Source organism: Schistosoma mansoni, chromosome 1, assembly GCF_000237925.1.
Source record: "Schistosoma mansoni strain Puerto Rico chromosome 1, complete genome".
NCBI classification, from domain to species: Eukaryota; Metazoa; Platyhelminthes; class Trematoda; order Strigeidida; family Schistosomatidae; genus Schistosoma; species Schistosoma mansoni.
This window is the reverse complement of record NC_031495.1, coordinates 52,324,200-52,350,882: the sequence shown is the minus strand read 5'-3', so window position 1 is coordinate 52,350,882 and position 26,683 is coordinate 52,324,200. Positions and strand designations below refer to the sequence as shown.

Below are 26,683 nucleotides of genomic sequence, written 5' to 3'. Positions count from 1 at the left end.
CAATTTAGATTGGTTCAGGTTATGAAGATAGTTTTTTATCGTTCCTGAATATAATTTGAAATATAGTTGAAAACCAAGAGATGATGCATATTTATTTAGTCTTGAATTCTGAGTTCACTCTCAAGTTGAGTAACAGGTACTCAGTGATAAGGCGTCATAAACTAATATTATTTGATTTTCGTTGAGATGTTAACATATATCTGTTAGCAACAAATAGTATTTCCATGTTAAGCAACACTCCACATTCCAGTTAGTTAATTTACTTCGTGTTATCAGATTTTCTGTTTGAAAACATGTCCGTGTTATGTGGCCAGGTTCTGTTTTCCCTGTACTGATTACTGGTCAAGTCAGATGCTTTTCCAAGATTTACTTTACTAGTCCTTGTATTAAAGGTTGACAATGTACAGTTTGTTATTGTTACGAGAATTTACTTGAAATATACAATACTGGGATAATAAATTTTAAGAAACTGTGTTCGTAATAATGTTAGGTAAGAGAATTTTAAAGTTTAGACCAGTTTAAAACTAATTATTTTGCTAACTACGTACAAACAATCAGTTTTCAGATGTAACAACTGAGTCTCAACTAGATCAGTTTAATGTATTGAACGTCTTAAATAGTAGATTTGACTATAAAAGAAGAGAAAATTCTACCTAGTCTCAAATGTTTTATCATATTTACAAAAATTATTTTCACAAAATATACAACAACGTGGGTTAAACAAAAATGGCTTGTCATCTTTTGAATACATCTTTACATTGACTTGACCTTTTTTAATACATTTTAATTAAGATGCATCATTGTATCTCAGGCAATTAACTATTTCTTATCTAAAATAATTATTTCGTTTTATTGAAACTGAGCAATCACCATGCAATTGTGCGATAATTCATATTTTATCTTTCAGTTTCAAAATGTACATTTTTATTCTTAGCTATCCTTGCATTATACCTAGGTTACCAGTTTCAAACAAAATAATTAACTGTTTTTCAATTCTCAAAACTGAATTTGGGCTGTGTTGGAAATTGATTCTTTTCAAGTATTCTTGACTTTAAATTAAGTGTATGATACTCACTGTTACTTTGAATCTTTGGAACTCAACGAATACTATATCTTTATTCACATATGGCTAATACCCGATTCGGCTGCGATACTTATATAGACTGATTTAATAGGCAATATAATATAATCTGCTTTAAAAATACAATCAAGAGACCTTGTGAAACGACTTAATGAACACAATACTGAAGTTGAATCGAAAGAGAAATAGTTTGAAGAAACAAATCAAAACGAACGAACATGTAAAGTAAACAGGTGGTCTTCCAGTAAATGGATACCTGATTAAAAAATATTTGTCGCTTTCCTAATTCCGTTCCTAACTAGGTGCTCGAAATTATAATCAAATTGTAAACGTTTATCAAATGTTTGATCATTATGATCAGAAAGTAGCTAAAAGTTTGTAGTGTAAACAATCAATGATTACATATATACTAGTAAAATAGCTTTAAAAAGGTGATATAGAGTTTACTATGATAACAAATCGGTATGAAGTACAAATTTATGTTGTTTATAAACATAATGGTCAGTTAACATCCATGAATAGTCCTGTATTTCCATTGTATGATTAGGAGTAAGGTTATTTCGCTATTTAGAAAGCCGGATTAATAAATATTCTAAGAGTAACTGAGATGAATATGAAATACACTTAGTATTGACCATGAGTAAGAATTATGGTTTTATAGTGATTACTTGAATCCGCTTAATCCTTCATAAAACAGACCTATCGGATTGTGCATTATTAATAATTAATTAAACCATAAGTTTAAGCATAATCACAACTACCGAGTATCAGATGAATCAGCGGTTTTACCTGACGACTACCTATAACTCCTGATATCTCACTATAGTGTACGCGATGTTGAATCCTTTAGATTAGTAACGGCATTATAACTGGACCAATGGAATTCAACCAACACTAAAGGACTCGACAAACATAACATTGATTACTACTTAGTGGTAAATCAGCGGAATTATCCTAAGTGTTCATAATCTAAGTTAAATTAATGTCTAAGGTCTAATAACTCCACAAATATTAGTCTTAATCAAATTAAGCGCTTAAGCACATCGGAAGAAAATTTGCAAAAGTTCATCTGCTTTTATATCACTTCACCCATAAAGCCAGATGTCAATGCTTTGTATTTAAATTTATTCCAAGTAAGTAAAGTGATATAAACGACTGAATGATTGTTGATCGAATGAAATATTATAGAATCTTCTAGAACACTCAATATTTTTAGAGATTTTGTAGTTATCCTGAAGTAGCTGTATAATGAACAAGAACACAGGCGGGACAGGTCTGAATAGCCACATGTAACGTAATACAAAATACAGAGTATGTTCATAAAATATAAGAACTATACACGGAATAGTTCATTTACAAATTTCCATCGTTTGCCCTTAACATTCTATATGATTCTAGGAGTTCACAATTCCTTTCCATTTTCCCTTCTTTCCTCTTCAACTCGATTCTACTGAGCCTTTTGCTGACAGGTTTTCCACTTCTGATTGGTGTTACATACTACGTATGTTGACAGACATAAGTAACATACACCACAGCTAGACGAAATGTTGAAATTCTTTAACTTTCAATTATCAAGTTTATTTGAAACATAATTTTTACATATAATGCCTTCTGTGTACTTGGTGACCAATTTCTATCAAACTATCTACTCCATCTAATATTCATATAAATTTATAGAGATCATAAAAGAAATTAAAAGGTGACCAAGAGCAAGAGTATAATAATCGAATTTCAAGATTTCTGTACATGATGTTCAGTATGAAACTGGAAGCTGGAACTGATTTGGTAGTCATATTCTGTAGATTGGTAAACAGTAATGACTTTGGTTTAACCACAACATGACATTAGGTATGATACTAAAGCTCATCAGTTAAAACGATATACTAAATATATATACTTCCACTTACAAACTTATTTGATGTTTCATTGATATTTCTCTCTTTGACACTTTACTTTGATCTTATCCTATAATCTTTATCAATCCCTGATTTAAACATCTAGTCCCTTTTTACAGTTTGTAGTTTTATATACATGATGTATCACTTGTAACTTTCGTTTCACTGTCGTATTCACCATCTGATTAATCTGAATGAGTATAATATTAGTCTTAAATATACTATGTATTATCCTTAGCTTATATTTACATAATCAAGGAACTCACGTGTTTATATTTCTTCAGGCGTTCGCTAATGTCTCCAATCGAAGAACTACGGCTTCGCGATAGTGAAGGAAAATAATCTGTACTTAGTTTTTCTGGAGTAGGGCGTCTTGCAGAATCAAATTTATCAGTAATTTGAGGGGGTTTATCTAACAGTTGTTCTAAAGCGGATCGCCAGTGCGTCCGTTCTCTCTCAGTTGAAAGAAGAATATTATGAATATGACCGCTTTTGTCAGCGACTGGTAATATGAGTTGCGGTGTTTCCAATACAAGTTTACCTTCCTATAATAAAAGAAGAAAAAGCAATGTAGTGAAATGAATTACTGATCCTTTTGCGGTTAAATAAATACCAAAACTCTTTAATTGATTTTTGTAAATCTAAACTGTCAGCACAGGGCAATAAAATTAAAAAATATAGTTTCATTTCGTATTTCACTATTTTTATCAAATTTCTAATCTCCAATAAATTTTACTATTGGAATGATAGTTGTACACATGAAATAGGTAATTAAAGTCTAATAAGTACGATTTTAAATCCAGAAAGAATTTGAGAGTAACTACAAATGGAAACTATAAAAATATTTAGGTAAGATCTTGGATACGCGAAGTAATTCCTCGATGATGTTTTTAGCCAAATAAATTATTTTCTAGCTTCCATCAAAATGATACTATTTATACAGTCTGTTATTAGTGACCCTTTATCTGACCCCATTTGGATCGTTATTGTTATTGAAATTTACATATGCATGTATAATCGTAGATTGAAATCGCGTTGGTGAATAACGGAATTAAATAAGTCGTATACGAGAATGAAGTTTTGAACACGTTTATTTCGTACAATCTTTAGTCTGAACAAACAATCGGGGAGACGGAGCGAAGGAAGCGAATAGGGGAGAGCGAGAAGCGAAACTAAATGACGCGCAGTGGAGAAGGCATGCGAGCCAACTCGATTTAATCAATCGTTAATTGATATTTATAGCCGAACAAAAATAAGTTACAGACGTGTGATGAATAGAGTAAAAAATTCACACACATACGTTCATATAAAAACGGTCAAGGTTGATAAGCGATTGATTATCAAGGTCAAAATGTGATTCAAGTAGAACGAATAAATTGGCGTGTATGAAAGCTAGAATAAGTTATGTGTGCTTAATATAGCAACCTACACTACATGTTTCACACCAGTGACAATTAATATATTGGGGAATTTAACATGAAAGACATCCTGTTCAGTATCCAATTTGAATAAGTTACTTAAAGGAAATTGTCAGTAATTCGGAAAGCATCATAAATTACACTTCAATTGGTGTTTATTACTTAACATAGATTCATAAATGCAAATCGATAAACTTTGTCGCTGTTGCAAAATAGCTAAGACACTGTTTTATGATGCTACAGTTCCTATTAAGTGACTTAATAGGCTGATAATCTTTTAGGAGGCTCTTTGCATACATACGATTGATCAAGTAGATAATGTTTAAAAATCTCTACAGTGTATAATAATAGGGCACATATAAATATTTTTGGTTTTTTCGTATAAAAAAATACGACAGTTCAACCTTCGCAATATCCCATGATACTTTGAATAGCCCGCGTATATTAATTATGACTGGTCTAAGTTTCAATCTGAATGTTTTGTTTAAACTTTTACATAGAAAATGCAGAAGAATTAGCGATTGGCTATGGAGAATTTCTTTAATTTCCAAGTAATTATACCACCAATTACTTTTGAAGGAAACTCTTTGATATAAGTTCACTTCCTTTATTCTTTTGAACAATTAGATTGCGAGTCTTTCAAACTTCAACAGGGAAGTTAGAAGAAACAAATACGGAGAAAATACAACTCAAATGAAAACATTCTTAATAAAAATTTTCTCTTTGGCTTTAAATTATGAGCGGAGTATTGTATTATTCGTACGTTTGTAGTGGCTTAGATTAGAGATAATTTCCTTAGGCTTCGTTCATCAATCATCGTGATAACCGTTATTAAATAAATCCCAAAGGTGTATAAATTCAGAAGGCAATACGAAGCGCCGACTAAAGTTTATTATTGAATAGCGCGGATAATAAAGTTACAAGCACATCAAGCGAATTTGACCAGAAAGGCTAATGAGAGCGAGTAAGCGGATACAGATTCAAATAGGATCTAAGCGAAACGATTAAAAAGATTCAAGCAAAAATATACATGGGAAAGCGAATGATCCATCGAGTGATATTCAAGCAACGAATACTTAAGGTAGAGTGAAGAATATGTGCGTATGCTGTCTCATGTGACGAATAGACAAATTGTTACCGTCTGTTAAATAAGTTAGTAAGAGGGCTTGACAAAATTAACCGTAAATGATCGTAATTATAGGAAAGGTGTTATACATTTTTTGGTTAATGTATATTACTGTACATATGAGTTATATAATCACAACCTGAAATTCATCTATTAAACTTTTATAACGAAATTTTTCGCTTCATGAGAAAGTCCTATTATACTCATACATTCAAATAGTCAGCTGATACAAGATAATTCAGTGACAAAAGATAAATCTGACATTTTAATTGTCATTATTCACATAACGATCAACTGATAATTCTAATAATTATCATCAGTAGAAAATATACATTTCACAAAGTACTAAGCTATTCTAAGTGTGGTGTGAACTACTTGTACGCACAGACATAAATGGCATGTACCAGGAATTGAAAGTAGGATTCTGATGGACAGAAGAGGGCAACAAAGAGAAGGGAAAGAGAAACAGAAATCAATCAAAGTAACAACAGGAATGAAAGAACGTTGAATTTTATAAGGGACAACTCAACGAAGATAGACAAATAGTATATTTAGTGAATTAGTTTCGTGTTTTACTAACACAATGTGTAAGTTTGCATAACAGAATACATTGGTTTACTCTAACCAAGTTTTTGTTCATTACATAAGCATAAATATAAACAAAATCTACAGCTTATTATGCTAAAAAGGCTTCCGAAGTATTGGTAAAGCTATTGTTGGTTGTGAAAACAGTTTACAATTTAAAATGAAACTCGGAGATTACAATCATATCAACTGTTGTTCAAGCATCTGAAAGATGACCATTTCATTCTAGAATAAATTCATTTTTTTAATGCGAAAGAAAATGCTAGGGTTATTCAGTACTTTTTTAACATATCTATGATTCAATGCAAAACCAACTTGGTGAAAATAAGTGATTATTCTTGACGAACCAACTTGCCGTTAATGGTGATTTATAAATTATTTAACCTAAATAAACTTAACCCGTTTCTCATATAGAGTATATTGAAAATGGATCACTAAGTAGAAGACAAACAAGTATTTTCCAAGGATATTATTATGAGAACACTATTTCAAATGAATATTTGAAATCCCTACCATAGTCTGGTTAATAAAATATGGATTGCTACTTTATTAGGTGGTAAATTTGTTTGGCAAATAGGAGCAATCTTACATAATGATAAAGATTTTATGATTTCAACTAAATTTACCAATAAACAGCATGACTTAGAATACCTGTAGGAAATTGACGTTAAACGTTACTCACTCGCTATTCCCAATAAAAATAATTAGATAAGTTATTGAAATCAGAAGGGTTTTTGTGGAGATTTCAGTATTTTCATAGTTGAAATCATTAGTCGATTGAAGCTAGACCACCATGGAAAACCAAGCACTGGACGGTTAAGTGCTCTGGCGCGAGACTGGTAGGTTCTGGGTTCGAATCTTGCCAGGCTGGATCGTGGATGCGCACTGCTGAGGAGTCTCACAATAGGACGAAACGGCCATCCAATGTTTCCAGGTTTTCCACTGTGGTCTAGCTTCAATCGATTCATGATTTCAACTATGAAAGTTATTGAAAGTCAATGGAAATAATCTTTGCTACTAAATTAATAGGAGAAAATAGTTCTAGTTTAACCAAACTTTTAATAAAGAAAACATTTAGCAATCAACTGTCCAAGAAAAAGTAATTAGTTTATTAGACAGTGTGTTCAATCAAAACATCGAATATGAAATATATTAGTTATGTTATCTTTGTTTGTAGATTGATCTATACGATATTGCCTATTCTATATTTTGCTTGCATAAAATACTACTATTATTGATTAGAAATGAAAAAAGAGAGAAAATAAACTTATGATTAAAAGAAAAACAACTTACTAATTTACTTAGACTGGTTAATTTAGATGTGTTCTTGGATGAATGTTTATCCTATCAACAAATAAAGGTAGATAATCATTAAGACATCATCATATAGTTTCATTGAATAACTTATTAATAATTCCCTTAAAACTTATTTTTATCAGAACGTAGATGTTTCTAATTCACTCGGACAGCCTGTTTGAATATCTGGGATACCTGTTCTTGACATCTAGATATTTCAACAAGTTATCGGTTTCCTTGTTTGTTATAAAAGATCATTACGTCAATTAACTTAAGGAAATCACTAGACTGCATCCGACAAGTGTGATTGGCTTGATATTCGTTGTGTTGTATTTGACGATCTTGATTTATTCCTTTGTGTGTGTTGAGGCCTACTAATACAGAGGCTGCCACTACAATGGTTGTCTTCATTTACATTTGTTGATGTGTTTGAGATAGAAGAGCTAGGTGATCTGCGAAGTTCGAATCGTCAAGTTGCTTGCAAGCTGTCTATTGTATTCCGTGCTTCCCCTCAGATGTGGAGGTCTTCATAATCCAGTCAATCACAAGAAGAAGAATGAGGAAGAGGGGGAGTAGACAGCCTTGTCTGACACCGGTCCTCACTTGGAATGAGTCTGTTAGCAGTCCTCAATGCACCACTTCTCAGTGTAGTCCATCGTATGAATTTCAGATGATTTTGACGATCTTCTTAGTGTTGAAGAGACCTGCACCTATTATAGAAATATTTAAATCTTATGTTAAATAACTGTGGAATTTGTGTACAAATGGTAAACCTTGGTTCTGCGCTTAGTGATGGCTTTCAGCAAATTCAAAACTAGTCTTTTATAGTATGAAGCTTTCACAATGGGTTACAATACGTAACAACTGGATTCAACAGTACCACAGTAAAGTATATTTAGACTGCTACTGAACTATTTAATGTCATTTTTTGCTAGTTTTCTAATAATCAATCTATATTTCTTACAAAATTAGTACAGCGACTCACCTCCGAACTACGATTCATTGTTTGGCGTAAATTACGAACCGTGCCTTTCAGTTCATCCAGATTTTTTTGGTTTTGGAGTCGACCACGATCATCTAAAAATGAAGAGTACACAAACATAAATTTTCATCGGATTATATGGACAAATGTTAGGTTTTCATTGCTTTATTTACCAAACGGTTATACATCAACTACACTACAAGCACATGGTAATCCTATAAGTTATCTCATTAACAAATACATGTAGCCTAGACACTATTGAAAACAGTGACGAAGAATGTTGAGACTTTTCAAGTTATAGCTAAAAATATTTTGTATACTGATTTCTCACAACGTTATTTACTAACAGAAACCTATCTTTAGGAAATTATTTTATCAGAAGAATATTTGAGTAAAATAGTCTTTTTAGTTTAACTTAAATTATCTATACAAAGTTTTTAATAGAAAAGTAATGAGAGAAGTCGAACGAAGAATTGACCTCTTACAATGTCTTGAACGATTTGATTAAATCAGTATTTTCTTTGAATAGAGGAAATTTGTACCTCAGCCAAAACACAATAATAGTTTGGAGTGCTATTTTGTTTGATTAAACTTAGATACTCCATTTCCTTTAGGCGAAATTTTGGTAAATCATCACAGAAGTATGATTGAGTCTGAACATGAAGGAAGGAGATGAAAATGTCATCTATTCAAGTAGTCTTATGTAAATAAAAGGGGTACTTGTAGTTTCTGATATGTTTAATGATATGGAGCATGATAAACCTTTTCTGTATTCCTATACATATACATCGTAAATTCATGGATTAAAAATCTAGGGAATATTGATTACTTTGTTGAAATTTTGAATGATACCGTCCTACATGTGGATGAATTATGTGTGTAGTTGCTCACATCAACACAAATAGTCACTTTTACTAAAGATTTTCATTATTTTGGTCAAGCAATGAATTGTTTATAATTATATTTAACTAAAATGTTTGATTTAAATTAATTTTGAAAGCAAATGCCATAAGAACACAACCAATATTTATATTAATAGTATGCTTTAAATCAAAATTTCACACAAAAGTTTTCGTCACAAGATATGTGATTCAGTTGAATGGTACCAACTGACTATCTTATTTAGCGTCCTATCTCGAAGATCAATCATATCAATCGTTAATGGTAAGTGTCAGCACTGGATGAAGATCGATTTTAGTTAAAGGCAAATTGATAGATATGTTAATGAACCCATAAACGTAAACAGAAGCAAATTGAAATAAATATTTTTATTGACGCTGTAAGTCAATGAGGACTTCAGTAATAATGATAAATGTAAATTAAAGATAATTTCTGCTTGAATGAATCAATGTTGGAACACCATTGAAAATCTGGAAGCCTTGCACGACCTTTTCGTGCTAGTATGGGACTCGTCGGGACGAAACGGCCGTCCACTACCTTCAGGTTTGCAATGATGGTCTAACATTGATCCATTAATGGTATCAATCTAAACTCAACAATCTCCACAACCATATACTGGTAATATCCTCTAGATTATTGAATTATTTTGATTACAATAATGCCTACTATTTAACGATTGTTAATTCGAATTATTTGTTCCGGATCAAAAATCAACCGACTCTCTGTAATCTAGTTTACTGAATTATTGAACTTATTCTAATACCATATGAAATGCTCCCAACAAACAAAAGACATACGAAGTAGGAGAAATTAATAGTCGTATATTAAATGACATGAAAAGATGAGATTAATTCATAATTAATTGTGATGCTATTGGGTCTTACCACTCCCGACTCTTGAATTAGATAACAAACTCATTTCTTCCATTGGAATAAACCATTTTATTTCAAGTTCATAGCTAGAAGCAGAAAGTTTTCCAGATCTCTTTCTCCGAAATCGCGATTCACCCAGTGAAGAATTATCGTGTAATATCCTTTGTCTTTTTTAGAGTGGGGAAAGGATGAAAGTAATGCTGAATATTAATTGACTGTGATGAATGTTTAACAGGATTTGAGCTATACTTACTACTGGATGAATAAAATACATTTTATTATTCAAGTACTTAATAGGCCAAAGAGTATGAACATTGATGTCTTTGTGCTGACTCTTTAATATAATAAATATAATCAATGTGTTAAGAATTCTGATAATAAACAACTACTGTGTAATCTATCTTTTTTTGTGACAAAACTGTGTGAATATTAAAACTGAAACCACTTCGAATGACTGACATTCTAATACAGAATAAACTGACACTAACTGTAATTAGCGATGCGGTAGGACTTTTAAATCTTCAGTCCTGTAGGTTGTTAAGTCTACCTATTTTTTTACCCTTATTCTCACTCGCATTTGTTTGCCAGGGTCATCTCCAACGGTATAACTGTACAGTGTATTTCTATCAATTTAAGGTGATGTATCGACTCATAGTTTATGAAATGAGTTTGCTTGGTTTAAGATATACTGATTTACTAGTTTGAAGTCATGTCCACGATTGTTATATTTATAAGATGAATAAAACTGAATGCCTATACAGAAGAAATCTGTACCAGTATGGTGTAATTAAACATGTTTCTGAAAGCCACGAATTCCAAAGACTTCAACACTAACGTGTAGTTTTGTGTTTCTTCCCACAAAATTTAAACGATTAAAATATAATCGTTTGAAGATCCCCATTATATTAAAAGACTAATATTTGAACAAAGAATATTCTTTTCCATAAATTCTATTCAGGTTCTACAATTATATATCCAAATTAATAATCCGAAAAAATGACCAGGTTAAAGGCAAAGTACATCGTTTAAAGCATGTAAATTTAGGATTATCATACCAAATAGAACAAAATTGTTAATGTTGGTATGGCTAATATAGAATGTTAACTTGAATATGTATATATGTTAAGTGAAAACTTAAGATCTGTGATCAGAATAAATATGGGTCAGATAGGGTGAGAGATATTATAATGCAATTACAATTCGATCGAGTGGAAGACTAAATTGTGTGAAAAATTAGTAAGACGTAACAAGGAGAGATCAATGCGAAGTGAATGAATCATGTATAGGGGAGATTAATAATGATATTTAACTAATAATAATAATAATAATACAAAGATTTGCGAATAAAGATAAGCGAGACAATTACATTTGACTACGAAAGGTCGTAAGTACATAGTCAAATTAGGTCATCTAACAGTTAAGATTACTATTGATCAATTGGCTTTGTGGTTGGCCAAGGGAGGAGCAGGGGTTGGAGATATTTCTTCTGTACACAGAGCTCCGGTTTCTTCATCCTGATGGCTACTGTCTCATCCGTTTGAAGGACCTTAAGCCTGACAAGCTTTGGCAAGAAATTACTGACCCTATAAATAACTGAAAAGGATTGGTTTATACGGGCACTATGACCAGTTTGTTTCTTGGATTACTAATGTTATCATAAAGTATTGAGTCATCTTACATTCCTTCTACTGAAAGATCCATTTAAATGATAAAGTAATTTCATCGATATTATCTTGTTTGTGAATGTGTAATCGATAAATGGAATTAATCACTTCGTACGTGTTTTCTATTTCCATTCTTGCCAAAATTACTGGTACTTTTATATAATATTTAAAGAATTGCTTAGTTGCTACAAAAAACTCAATTTCCAGTGTTACAGTCTTTAAATTTTTAACGCCACAAAAGAGTGTGTAACACTAAAATTTTAAAATACTATCCAATTTGAACAAAGCGCCAATAATGAAATCATCTGTGTGAATCAAATACTTTATATATCAGTCTGAAAAGGAATGACTAAACTTAAGTTAGCCCTCGGCTTTATTCAAAAACAAAGTATGAGATTCCGGTTGGATTCCAGAAAATGTAGCTGGACTATTTATTTAGACTACTAAAATTATCATTTGCTGATAAAACCACCAACATCTTGCGTGGCACCAAAAGGAAGTTCAAATATGATACAAAGTCAGTCTGAGAATATTTAATGTCATTTAAAAAGAGAATACCACTGACAAATTTATTAAAATTGTTGTAAACATCTTAATAGTGTCCCTATTATTCACAATTTTCTATTCATTCAAGTTCAGATATCAAACACGATGTATCACTAGGCAATGGTCTCTATTTACTTATACGTCATGAATTTATTTTGTTTTTCAGTTGATCTTTGCACACGATTTTAGGAATTGAGTGCCGATATTTTCTGTGATACATTGGATCCTGTTGAGATGGATGGTTGGTGGTTTGACTCGCATTACTAAGGCGCAGAAGTTTTTGTAGGGCTCCTTCAACGGGAAGGAGTTGAACAAATCTAGTAATCCAGGTGAAGCTGTTGCTTATAGTACAGCTGTGCAGGACTTGCTGTTGCTTGACGTAGCTCCACTATCACTGGGTCTTGAAACTGCTGGAGGTGTGATGACGGCTTTGATTAAGCGTAACAAGACAATTCCGACGAAGCAGACTCAAACGTTCACGATGTACTCGGACAACCAACCTGGTTTGCTTATCCAGGTGTTCGAGGGTGAGTGTGCGCTGATTAAGGACAACAATCTGCTTGGCAAGTTTGAACTCTCAGGTATCCCACCTGCTTCTCGTGGTACTCCTCAGATTGAGGTGACTTTTGATATAGACGCAAACGGTATTCTGAACGTATCTGCTGTTGACAAGGGTACTGGGAAGCAGAACAAGATAACGATCACAAATGACAAGGGTCGTTTGACGAAAGAGGAGATTGAGTGGATGGTAGCCGATGTGGACGAGTACAAGGCTGAGGGTGAGAAGCAGAGAGATTGTGTTTCTGCAAAGAAGTCACTTGAGAGTTATGTGTACACAATGAAACAGCAAGTGGAGGGTGAGCTTAAAGAAAAGATACCTGAAAGTGATCGTCAAGTGATATTTAGCAAGTGAGAGGATACGATTGGGTGGCTGGACGTCCATCAGTTGGCGGAGAAGCATGAGTAAGAGAGCAAGCGGGAGAAGTTGGAGAAGGTCTGTGCACCGATAATTACGAAGGTGTACCAGGCTGGTGGTATGCCAGAAGGCAGGCATGAGGCAGGTGGTGCTGGTGGTGGAAGTGGTAAGGGACCAACCATTGAGGAGGTCAACTAACCTGTAGTTATTGTGATAAATTATCTGGTACTTGAATGAATTTAGGTTTCATTGGTAATGAATTTTGACTTCTGATTTTTGGTGGTTGTCGGTTTTTTGATACAGGGTCAGGGTTTCGTTATTTGCGAGTAGTGAATATCGTTGTGAAGTGTCGTCCATTGTAGGAGAGTGGGCGCTCTCTGTCTCGTCCGACCCTCGATATTACGAAACACTTGATAAGTTGAGTGTTCTAAATCCAGATTTGTGCGAATTAGCGTTTGCGTTGAGGTTTCTGCTGTGGTTTGTCGCTTGTCGACCACTCGAACGTGATCATCTGTGGGCTGGGACTTGGTGTAGACCTATCAACCTGACGTGCGCGACATTCAATGGTGTGAACCGTGTACAGGAAAACAAATCCCTAATACTCTGACAGTTAAATGTATAACAAAGTAGTTATCTTTCAGCGATCACCCGTGCTGGGATACTTTCACATAAACATTTGCAAAGCAGAGTAAAATTAAAACAATTTTAATCTGTTTTTGTTTATTCTCTTGCAACTCAGTCAGTCAATCAAAGCGTAGAACCAGTACGTATGTACATCGGTTCAAGTTACCTTACCACTAGAAAATAAAATATAAATTAACAAAATAAAGACAAAACACGGTTATGAGGAATTTAGAATCTCAAGATTTGGGAGAAGACAAAGAATGGATGCACCTGAGCCGTTCCAAACGATTTAGAGCCATGTCATTCAAAGTCTCCAAACATTGATTACGATAATCACGCTGACCCCGACCAGGTAGTCTGTACTTATTAACAAATCTAAATCCCATTGACAGTGACTTCATGGATTGATGTTGTGTTTTGGTTTGGGCCACCCGTAGCTTCCTTCCAGACTACTCCTACACCAGAAAACATCGACCGTCGAGGTAGGCGGTGGTTGGACATACGTAACACATGTCACAAACACCTCAGTTGATGAGGATTTATTAAACCAGCAATTGATTTCTTATCTTCACTCTAAGATGTTGCCTAACATTTCTAGATCAAATATTTGATGTAAATGTTGTACCCAGAAATCTACAAAAACATTTGAAACTAAATTTAGCTGGAATAAGAAGAATATTTAAACTATTAGTGAACGAGGGTTTGATTGAAGAGACTAAACAGTTATGTTTAAGATCAATGAATGGTTTAAGGAAAAAAAATGAATATCTTCAGAATGTTATAAAAGAATTCATCAGAAAAGAATCAGGAAGAAACTTTTTATTCTGTTTATCCAACTCTCTCAAGAATAATTTATTTTTAATTAAACAATTGAACTATGTTTTTCATTATATTAGATTCATTCGTTCATTTATAATAATGTGTCACTTCTTTTTTCAAATTATTCATGCTTCTAACTAGTTAGTGAACATTGAACTAATTTAAACAAACATTCCTATCTAAATCAATTTAGTTTTTCAAGTTTAACTCTTTAGTTATATATACGGACAGTCACTATTCACTCTTCAATCTTTTATCTTTGACGAAAATGGACTAGGTTAATTTCTTTCTTTAACTTGAATAGAAAAGAAGAATGAACTTAATTTTAACTTTGTGACAAAAAGAAAGTCTTTTGATTCCGTTACTTTTGTTCAAAAAAGATCAGTGGAAGAAAGATCACAAGAAAAATGTTATTTTTTAAAATAAAAGAATTAGCTGGATAAAATAGACTTTATTTAACAGCGTTTCTAAAAATACATCTAAAATGAAATGTATATTTTAACTACAATGGTGGAGTTACAATGAGCCTTGGGTCTAATAACTGATGTTTTCAAAACTAACGCTTTCTCTGTTAGTTTTCAGAATCCAGGTAGTTACTAAGTTGCCGAATGGTTATGATATAGTTTGCAATGATTTGTATTATTCCGTTGTTATTTCAAAACTCCGTTTGATTTGTCACTGTTGATATAAATTCACCCTAAATGGATGTTTGTGACAATAAATAATATTATAAATCCAATATTTCTTATTCAAAGTATAATCCACAATCATAAATATATCTATAAGGAAACTAACAATGATACTGGCTTTCAAGTTCTTAGTAGATCATTTGTTTTATATGTTATTGGTGTTTTTGCTTATTCATCTATTTTGATTTTTAAAATACTAACCAAATTATAACTCGACATGCTGAATAGCAAAGAATTATAAACATAAATTTCGTTCCTGGTAATCGGTACTTCATTTTATGTTGTTTATTTGGTGTAGTACATATTATAATAAGGTCTGGTATTTTGGCTGAATGTGACCACAATCCAGTAAACTAATATATCAAAATTCGATAGCACAATATTTCTTAGACACTATTTTTAATGGTGATATATAAATAGTGTAATTAACGAAATTCCATAGAATACAAACAAACAAACTCTTACCTTGAACCCATTGTAAACTTTATTTTTGCGCAGATAAGTACATCTTTAAACAGGAATAGGTAACGTAATTTACGACTATTTGTTTTAGAAGTAAGTTCAACCACTAGACTATGCATAATCAAACGATTGGAATCCTCTCATTTGGGAAAAGAAATCAAGTAGAAAAGTGTGAGTAAAACAAATAATAAAGTATAATTTATTAGGAAAAATGAAATTAATTAAACTAATTGCATAGAATTGACCGAATATAAAATAGAATCAAATTGATTGTCTTATAGTTTGATACAAAATAACAAAATCATGAGTCAATTGAAGCTGGATCACCATGGAAAACCTGGAAGCACTGGACGGCCGTCTCGACCTATTGTGGGACACCTCAGCAGTGCGCATCCACGATCCCGCCTCGTGAGATTCGAACCCAGAACCTACCAGTCTCGCGCGCGAACACTTAACCACTAGACCACTGAGCCGGCATCCAACAATGTTAATTTCCAACTTCAACCAATCCACGAAGTTGAGCAACCGTCCACCATTGTCTTCAGTGAGTTGATATCTCACAGCAGACCTGGTTGAACTCTACCGGTCACTGATTCTCACTAGAACTCCAGGAAATATCTCTTGAAGTCAGTGGATGAGCACTGCTGAGGAGTCCCACAATAAGACAAAACGGCCATCCAGTGCTTTTAGATTTTCAACTGTAAAAAATTACTAAAATCTGCACAAAAACTCCTGACAAAATCATGAGTTGTATTTTAATATTTACAAAGGCTTCACACTACGTATTTCTGCACTATACAGATTCACGAATAAATATTTGCTTACAATAAAAATATTTCACATCGAAGCGTATCAAATGGTAGTCAACATTTTGTAATGTAGGTTACTATGATAAGCCTTTATAACAGGTCAATTTATCCATTCTTCTTGAGTCACGTTTTGACCTTGTTAATTATTCACTTATCAACCCTGTCTGTTCCGATCAACGAGTGTACAAAATATATGTATTCGAAAATCCATTCTCGTATTTGACTTATTTAATTCCGTTATTCACTAACGCTGATTAATTTGATAATTATATGGGAGGATTGACGATATGTGTATTATCAATAACAATCATTCATACGATCTATATGGAGTCAAATATGAGGCCACAAAAACCCTTTTTCTAACAAGAGTAACTAGTGTATAATCAAGCTAAAAACTAACTATTAAGCTTCTTTAAAATATAATATTTATGTTCACATTAACTCTGAGACGCAGGTACATCCAGCTAACGAGTCCCAAAAGGACGAAACGTGCGTCCTGGATTCCACTGTTAGCCACTTTCCATTTTCGCTAACAGTGCTTGTGAATTAAGGCTGTATCGAGGCAATACGCACAGTATGCACAAATGCAAATAAGAGACTAATCAATTGCAGTCCTAAATGTCAATGGGAAGATTCAAACAAACAATAGCAAGTGAATTTAAACTTTCAACCCATCGCACAAGCAAGTGCCTATCAGGACTCAGTAGCTGAGTGGATAACGCGAAGGCGTTTGAAACGAAAGGTACTGGGTTCGAGTCCCAGGACGAAACGCGCGTCCTGGATTCCACTGCTAGCAACTATTCTAATTATTGTAATTATCTCTTTATTTCCATGTTAAGTTTCTTCGTTAAAATTCACTATTCAGTATTTAACTGAACCGATTAAAAATATTCATTTATTCTGTAGCTTAGTTCTTATTAGTACATGAAGTTTATTAGATTATGATGTTATAGTTTAATTATTGAAAACTTCAAAAGTTAGTTTATTGCTATAACAACTGCCTACCATAATTCAGAGATGCTTAAAATATATATATATATATATATAGGAAGTAACTATGGATGAATAATTATGATCACCGAAGCCCATTTAGAAAAGTGCTTTGCAGAGTTAGTGAAAATACTGAAGTGACCTATATGGTAGTAGATGAACTGTTAACTCATACCAATGGTTAAATGTGTTATTTTCACTAGATGATTAAATATAGGAATGAACATATCGTTTTAAATAGTAATATTGATTGCTTTATTTAGTACTATCTGTTTAGTAAAATACAGAATTTTGATTATAAGATTAAGTATAATGCCGGTTGTAGTAATTTTACAATTGTGTAAAATGGTAGATTACACCTTGTTGGTGACTTCATACCTTATTAATTACTGCTCCAACTAATGAGATAACTTATTTAGCAATATCAGATGTTGATATATTTGATCATTCAGAGAATTGACATTTTTTCCAAGTTTGAAAAAATGTCTTCTCAAACAATTTTCAATTAGAAGATAATTTTACACTCACTAGAAAAGGAAACGACATTTTCGGAATTGAAACCTATGACTGTATAATAAAGTAGTCTCTGTTTTCTGTTATTCATTTGATAAACTTTATCATCTCATTGTTATATCCCGTGGAGATTTATGAATGGTAACTTTGAGAACTATTTATGGACCAATGTGATATGTATATTTCCTATTGTATAATTGCTAGTTAACCAAACTATTCATATTCATGTCCCTTATATTTATGAGCTTTATTTTGACCCATAAACTAATATTATACGATTTACCATTCTTGAGTTATTCCTAGTCCATTAATTACTTTTCCCCCCATTCACAGCCACATTTGGCTAAATCTTGTACAAATGTTAGTTTCTATTTTATGGTACGACGCGGTCAGTGGTATATAAACCCAGTATGTTTGAGAATAATGATTCATATTGTAGAGGCTGTTATTGGTGTTCTGGACTCAACTGGCTGGGTTAGGCAGAAAGCAGGACTGATAAGTACTCAAGACTTCTAATACAGCTTTGTGTATCATAGCTCTGATCGGTAATTCGCCCCTCTCTCATTGGCGGGAATCAGCACAGCACTCAATCGATATAACATTCATGAACTTTAAGAGTACAGTACTTTGTCATTACGTTATGAAGACTGGTTTTAGTATTTGTTGTTTAGATAATTTACTAACTGCAAGTCTTCCGACATTTTCAGCTTATAATGAAGTTCAATCTTATAGTAAGTCCTAATTTCATGATACAGTAATAGCTTATTAAAACCAGCAAGTTATTAAGAACAGATCCAAGTGTTTAGGCAAATAGTTTCATCCTATCATTAAATATGAAGAAAAAGGTGTAAATTTTTTAGCTTATCGGTAAAAATCAGTCCGAATGGGGGCTATGGAAATTAGAAGGCCAAAACATAAACTTCATATTCAACAGAACTTGGTGGTTGACTTTTAGCTGTCTTTGCGCAACTGAAACAAATTGCGATCAATCTTCTTCTTTTTTGTTATTATTTATTTATGACTCATTTAAAAAGTTCAGTTCTGACTGTCTTTATTTTATTATCTTGATAGATTTTAAGTTAATCTTTGTCATATTACTTAATCAATTTATTAAAGCATCTTTTGACAGATAGGCGTATGAAAGCCTTTCTTATGAATCTATAAGGTTTGGTTTTGAAATGTAAGAAAACTAGTGACATATATATATATATATATATATATATATATATATCAAATTCCTATACTCAATCTTCCTGAAACTTCATTAGTTATCATGAAAGTATTGTAATGAATTGAAAATACAATTTTATTATATGATAAAACATTCTCCAAAAAAATATTGTTCACATACATTTGTCGTCTTATCTTCTAGACTATTATTTGAATTCAGTGATTCCTCCAGTAATCTTTTATAAATTTTTTGAAGTTCAAGATAATGAGGTGAATCTGTATCAAGTAGCAGAACTAATGTCTAAATAAAAAAATAATATATATGTATTTAGTTGAATGATTGTTTTTCTTATAAATCTAATAGACTTCGATAAATAAACAGGCTTATTAAAGCTTCTGAACAATTTCCGTATTATGAAATAGAAATAGTTTTGAATTTTAATTTTTATATATTGGTGAACTGAATCTTCTAGTTGACGTTTAGTACTGAAATTGATCTGCCATATGTATATCCTCTGTATATTACCTCGATATTCCCATTAAAAATGAAGATTTTGGAGCAGAGATAGCTGAAGCATAGTAATAAAATCCAAGATGCGTGTCTCATTCTACCTTATACTCTTCAGCTGGATTAAATGTTTACTTCGGGACACAAACTCTTCACCATTCACTTCAAATCGCATCAGGTTATCTACTGAGCCACTGAGTCTAGACAGTCACCAGCTTGTGAAATGAGATGAATTTCAAGCGAAAGGCACTGGATTCGAGTTTCGGAGTTAACATTAAGTCTGAAATGCAGATACATCCATCCCGACGAGTTCAAATAGGACGAACATAGAGTCTTGAATCTCATTGCTATCAACAATTTATCTATGCCTAAAAATTTTGAATTTGTTTATAAAATATTTTAGAATTTACTCCAGGAATTCATGGTGGATATCAGTGGTTTTTGAGCTATAATAACTTATAACAACATACCCTAACACTAATTTTGATTACAGTTAATTTTGTCGAGCTCTTTTATTAACTTACTTAACAGACAAGATTATTTGAGAGGTAACAATTCGCATATTTCTTTGTGCCATTGTGATCGCTATCTTGTCTGTATAAACATGTACGCTTGATCATATGACAGCCTACGCACATAATCCTCACTCTACCTTAAATGCCAATCGCTTAAATATCACCCGATGAATCATTCTCTTCCCTATGTATATCTGTACTCGGATCTTATTAACTGTCTTGCCTTGCTTCTCCTCACCTTGATTCGATTTGACCATAAATCCGTTTCTGTGTTCGTTCGTTTACACACATTATCCTTCCTGATCTAATTCGCTTGATGTACTAGTAACTTTGTTATCTGTGCTTTCCAATAATAAACTGTAACCGCAGCTTCGTATCTCCTTCTGAATTTATACACCGTTGTGATTTATTTAATAAGGGTTATCACGGTGATTGATAAACGGAGCTTAAGGAAATTATCACGAATCTTAGCCAGTACAAACTATTTCCTATATATTTAATGTCACACAAATGCAAAATTTTTCAAGCCTAATAAAATGGGCAATATTTAAAGTCAAAAAACGAAATCAAGAATTTCTCATCATTTCAGAGATGGACTTTGTGAAAAGCGGATTTCAGGAACAATATTTCAAATTCGATTAAGACAAGATAAGTTTCTTTGGAACAATATATATTAATTTTAAGAGTATCTTCTAATTAACTTGAAAAAGATTAAAAAACATCCAATGATATCTTACATGGTGGCGTTTATAAACTGTAACTTAAAAAATTCGTCAACTATAGCTATGTAGTTTCTAAACGAATCTATCTTAAAATCTGAGGAACAGTAATTTGGTCTTGCATATCAGAAGGTTTCCATAAATTTTTAAATCACATATACGGATACGAATTATGACTAAAGACGAGAGTGGGTTTTGTTGATTGTAGACACCATAAAAGTAGGCTTCATAAAAACCATAATAAAAAATTATATTTCCCGTTTTAAATAGCATCAGTCTTAGCTATTCTGAGATGTTATTGACCCTGACAACTGTGGAACCAACTGTAAGTCGTTTTGACTTTTGTAAAATTATGACTGAATTTATTTAGTTATGAAATCTAGGAAAAGTTCATTTTACAGGTTTTAGAACTCGATCATTTAACCAGTACTTAGCGAAAATGTATTATGTATTGGATAATGCTTCCAAAACTAGTGAGTTTTTATATTCATCCTCTAATAATCACAGAAAATTAAAATAGTATTTCTTCGTCTTGATTGTATCTGTTTACTTGTTTTGAAAAAGTCTAGATTTTCAGAGTTGGCAGGTAAAGCATTTTGACTATTTCATTATAAACAACAATTTAGTAAAGTAATGAAGATTGTAATCTTGACTAAAGTGATGTATTCATGATATATGTTGTTGCGCAAACACATCACACTTCTAAGATCAACCTCATCTTTGATTACAACATCGAAATTTATAGAAGGAACCAAATGACTGAAGTTCAGTTATCGATTTGTTTTGATCGTAACACTAGAACCATGTTAACAAAGTAGGTCGGCCACATTATTAGAATAAAATAATATCCCTGATGTCACATTTGTCTATTTATTTAAGTCAAGTCTGTATTGAACTGTTTATTAACTCAAATCAATGTAACTTGTAACGTACTTTTATGTTTTCAACAGTCTGTGTAATCCAAGTCGTTGGCTCTTGAAGTTTAACTTGAAGAAAATAGATGAGAATTTAAAAAAAGATATCAAGGAAACTTCATTTACGGCTTTGTTTCCACAGAACAGTTACGCGTGACATATGTTTGATGAAAAAAAACTAAGACCTAATTTTTTCAATTCCATTGCGATAACCTAAAAATACTCATTTCAGTCAAGTCTTTCAGCAGCCTTATTTATCATCTATACCTTTAGTGAGTTAGTATTGAAAAATTCATAGGTAAGGTAAACCATTTTTCTAACTTAACAAGTAAGTTCAATGAGTATCCATTCAAGATTTGTAGTCTATAGGATTATTCAAACTCTATCACTCATATCTTAACACAATTACTATTGTCAATTGATGTAGTAATACATCCTTCTTTCTGTAAGGTGCTCATGAACTGTGGAAGATTAATAAAATATCAGTTGCCTCATGCTTAGCTTCGTGAAAAAGTCTCTGTATGTGATGTGATATACATTGGGAGCATCCGTTCTATCAATACTAACGACAAACCTTGGTGATGAATAGGAACTATCTCAAAACAGATTACTGTCTCTAAATAACCACATGTTAACGAAAATAGATTTAAATGACTCTATAGAGAAGAACTAATTTATTTAAACACAATCGCTAACGGTAATATCAATTGCCGTAGCTTGTGCAAAATATTTGTTTAACAATAGTACATATATGTTTATTTATTTAACTTGATGTAACCTATGAAACTTCACTTTCTTTACTGACATGTAATCATATAATTAAAAAAAAAATATTATAACCCACTAAAATTTTCGAATACGATGCCCTAGTAAACCCTAATTATGAAGAATAAAAATTTCCAAACAATAAACCTACGAAAGATTATTAAAAATGTAATAGATAAATATTGGAAGTTTCTTTTCCTCATACAATTCTTCAGTAAGAGAAATAGGTTATATCTACTCTTTGAAACAATCATCACGTTAACTGTATACTTTGTATAATTAATAGATTAACATAACTAAAAAATATTTGGACAAATTTTGCTATTTCACAGTTTGTATCACAAAATGAGCATAGTTAAACAGCAACTAAAGACCAGTAAATAGTAGACAGTTGTATGGAACTTAACAGCATCAGGGATCCACGATCTCACTGGGTATTGAACTCAGGTCTCATAAAGAGAACTTAATCTTTGAACCACTAAGGTCTCATTCAATGTTTCATATGTCTAACTTCGGACAATTTTACCATCTTGAGGATTATTGTGATGAAGTAGCAATACAAAAAACGAGATACACTCTACAAGGAGATAAAACAAAAAAGAACTTACATGAATTCAGTGATTTCTGAAATGTCAAGAGATAAATATTAGATGAAACTAAAGTTAAAACAGTAAACATATATTAGTGATAATCATAACAAGTGGGGATGATTAGTTGACCAAATAATACTATTATTATTGATTTAGCCGTAACTGATTCATTTTAATTTAGTAACTAAAAAAAAGCATTCAGAAGGCATAGTGAATCGTCTCATTGAAATCATGACTAATCTATACTAATGATTTAATTTACAGTGCGCATCTACGACCCTGTCCGCGGGATTCGAACACAGAATCAATCGGTATTGCGCGAGAACGCTTAAATTCTAGACTACTGAGTCGGCATCCACTGGTGTTAATGTCTAACTTCAACCAATCCACAAATCGTGCCACCATCCACCATTGTCTTCAGTGAATTATTATCTCACAAGAGACCTGGTTGATCTCCATTGGTCACGGATTCTCACTAGAACTTCAGGGAAAACCTTATGAAGCCAGTCACTAGTGAGTACATGATGATTGTTATCAGAAGATGGTTTTGTGGATATTTTAATAATTTAATAAATTTATCTTTAAATTTTTCAAAAATAGTTATATTTATTAAAACTATTATTTTTCAATAAAAACAAGAATATTTAAATAGTTAGGATGTAAACACTGATAAAATAGATGACTTTTCATAAGATTAATCATACTGTAGTGTACGCTGATGATGTTGACAGATATAAGTAGTATGTATCATCAATCGAAAGTGAAATGCCTGGAGGCAAAAAGGTTAAGAAGGTAAAAAAAAATAGAAAGAGAACAGAGAATGATTGGTGTGGAAACGAAGGAACAATCAAGTCTGAGACGATTGACTGACATTTTGTAAATGAAGTATTTTTTGTATGATTCCCAGATTTTACTAAGAGATTCAGTAAGTTTTTGTTTAAATACTTTTGTTGTCCCCCGCTGGTGTTCTTGTTCATTATAACACAACTAATAGGAAATATCATTTGAATATTAGCTAGTATTCGGACTCACTAAGTTGAGTTTTCAGCAAAAATGTGTATACTAATAAGGTAATTTTCATTTGAAGGCATAACAAACTGAGGAAATCATGAATTTATAATACGCATGATAATACTGAGTAATATTTGCAGCAAGCAATAATTAAAATACATACCTTTACTTTAGATCTACTTTAACGTTACCCACCTGATGATATGCTTACTACTGAATAATTAGATATTTTTTATAACCTTCAAATGCCAGTTTGTTGTTTGTTGAAACGATCATATTGGGTGTAAAATAATAGGAGCAATGATGACATTACCGGAAGACAGAGAAGTAATATGGAAATGTAAACCAATGGATTAAATCGCAACAATGTATAAAGATCATGCTCTCAATAAAACCTATAGGCTTTGTTCTTGATTCCCTATGTATTTATAAATTTCTCCTTACTGATTAATCATACTGTATGGAAAAATATGTGACCGGTGCTTCTTGGTTTATGATTAGTTTGCATTTAATTTAAGTTCGTAGCAGAAATTAATTTTAAATTACCTCTCTATTCTTATTAGACTTTCGCCACGTACCAAATGAGAACATATCCTTTACCTCATAAATAAAAATGGTATATATCCGACTTGATTAATAATACATTCTTATTCATGTAGTTATTGAACATATCACACATGCATCAAGTTTGATAGATTGTTATGAGAGCTTTCAAATAAATAATTATTCTGATCATTCCAAATTCTTTCTTAATTCATTACAGTGTTTTAACTGTTCTTTAATTTATATAAGACTTTCAGAAGAATAAAAGGTGAGTTGTATATATATAAATCAGTTGATTAAGTTGTAAATCTTCACCGACTGAGATGGTTGGGCCACATGTTACGTATGTCTGAACAACGATTACTACAACGCGCAATGCTGACTAGTGTAGGGGATGGTTGGAAGAAAGTTAGGGGCGGCCAAACCAAAACGTGGCATCAGTGCTTGAAGTCACTAACTTCTAGTCTAAGCCATGTTATTAGATGCAGACTAATTGGTTTGGGTCCGCATGACTATCGTAATCAATGGTTGGAGACTGAGTAACGTGACTCAGATTTGGTCACAATGGCATAGGTGTATACACTCTTTGTCTGCCCTAGAAAGGTGAGATTAGAATTGCTTTATACCTTTCTATGAACTAATTCTTTCTTTCTGTATTATATCCTTATAAACAATCTTTCTTTTGTATATTACTACTTTTGAAGTAACTACGTCTGTGAATTTGGTGTTCATCTTGTTATGCTAATGAGGTGTGGCAACTTAGACCGATGCATATATGTGCCTGGTCTTACGTTGTAGCTAACCGATAGACCATATATATCAACGGATATGTTAAATGGGTTCAGCTTTAGTTGAAACCGGATTTTATGACGTGACATTTCAAGTATTAAAGTTTTTTACTTCCAAACAAAATATTATTATAATTTATGGAAAATTTAGTACGTGACCATTCTCTCATTAAACTTAGCAAACATCTTGTATATAATACTTAATATAGATAATTATTATTACGAAACACTAACCAATTTTATTTGCAGAATTAAAAAAAATAGTTTTAATCATATGATATAGGTCAATGTACTATATATTATAACAAAAGAAAAAGTAAGTGAAATCTAGATAAATTATCTTAGATACTATTTTATTGATTTTAATATGGTTATGTTCCAATAAATCAAGGTGGTTGATACTTGACAACTGAAATTCTACATTTCTATGTTTAATTTCTTTAGAAAAATATTGATGACTGAATGTATATTAATAAATTGTCAATTTCATAGGAACCTGTATCGTAAATTTTGTTTTAATTATAAAATTTTTGTATAAAATATGACAATATTCTTGTAGCAATGGAATAATCTTCTTTGCCAAATAAGAATTTTTTTTAAGTAAAATGAATTAATATCAGAAGGGGTTTTTATTGATATTATAGTAATTTTAATAGTTAAGATCATGAGTCATTTGAAGCTAGACCACCATGGAAAACCTGGAAGCGCTGGACGTCCGTTTTGAATCTCGCGAAGCGAGATCGTGGATGCGCACTGTAAATTCTTTATCATATTCAATGCCTTAATATTCAAATCGCTACTTATATCTCCTGAAGTTTTTAATATTTTTTAACTGGTTTCTACTTAACATATTAATTCTAATTCTTTATCATAATAAGACAACACCGTGATCTTCAATCTCTGGAGCATCCAGTTGAAAAACCCCAAGACAAATAGAACACCTGTTCGTTCATTTCCTAGCTAGCTACATTCT

The 26,683-nt window shown here is 32.1% G+C and overlaps 2 protein-coding genes across 2 annotated transcripts in view; one reads left to right on the top strand and one right to left on the bottom strand.

The window, feature by feature from the left end:
* Smp_174040 (neurotracting/lsamp/neurotrimin/obcam related cell adhesion molecule) overlaps positions 1-10,210 on the bottom strand; it is a gene marked incomplete at both ends in the record, with an annotated part of 46,634 nt that extends 36,424 nt beyond the window's left edge. The window contains 4 exons of the mRNA XM_018794815.1: positions 3,243-3,521; positions 7,399-7,449; positions 8,387-8,478; positions 10,168-10,210. Coding sequence (XP_018649190.1) covers positions 3,243-3,521; positions 7,399-7,449; positions 8,387-8,478; positions 10,168-10,210 — 465 coding nt within the window. The remainder of the gene's footprint in view (positions 1-3,242; positions 3,522-7,398; positions 7,450-8,386; positions 8,479-10,167) is intronic.
* A 395-nt stretch (positions 10,211-10,605) lies between these two features.
* On the top strand, positions 10,606-13,278 carry Smp_094680 (putative heat shock protein 70 (hsp70); the record flags this gene model as incomplete). Its single annotated transcript, XM_018794814.1, has 2 exons — positions 10,606-10,659; positions 12,727-13,278. 2 exons carry the CDS (start codon positions 10,606-10,608, stop codon positions 13,276-13,278), a joined length of 606 nt encoding a protein of 201 aa, XP_018649189.1.
* Positions 13,279-26,683: the final 13,405 nt, after the last annotated feature.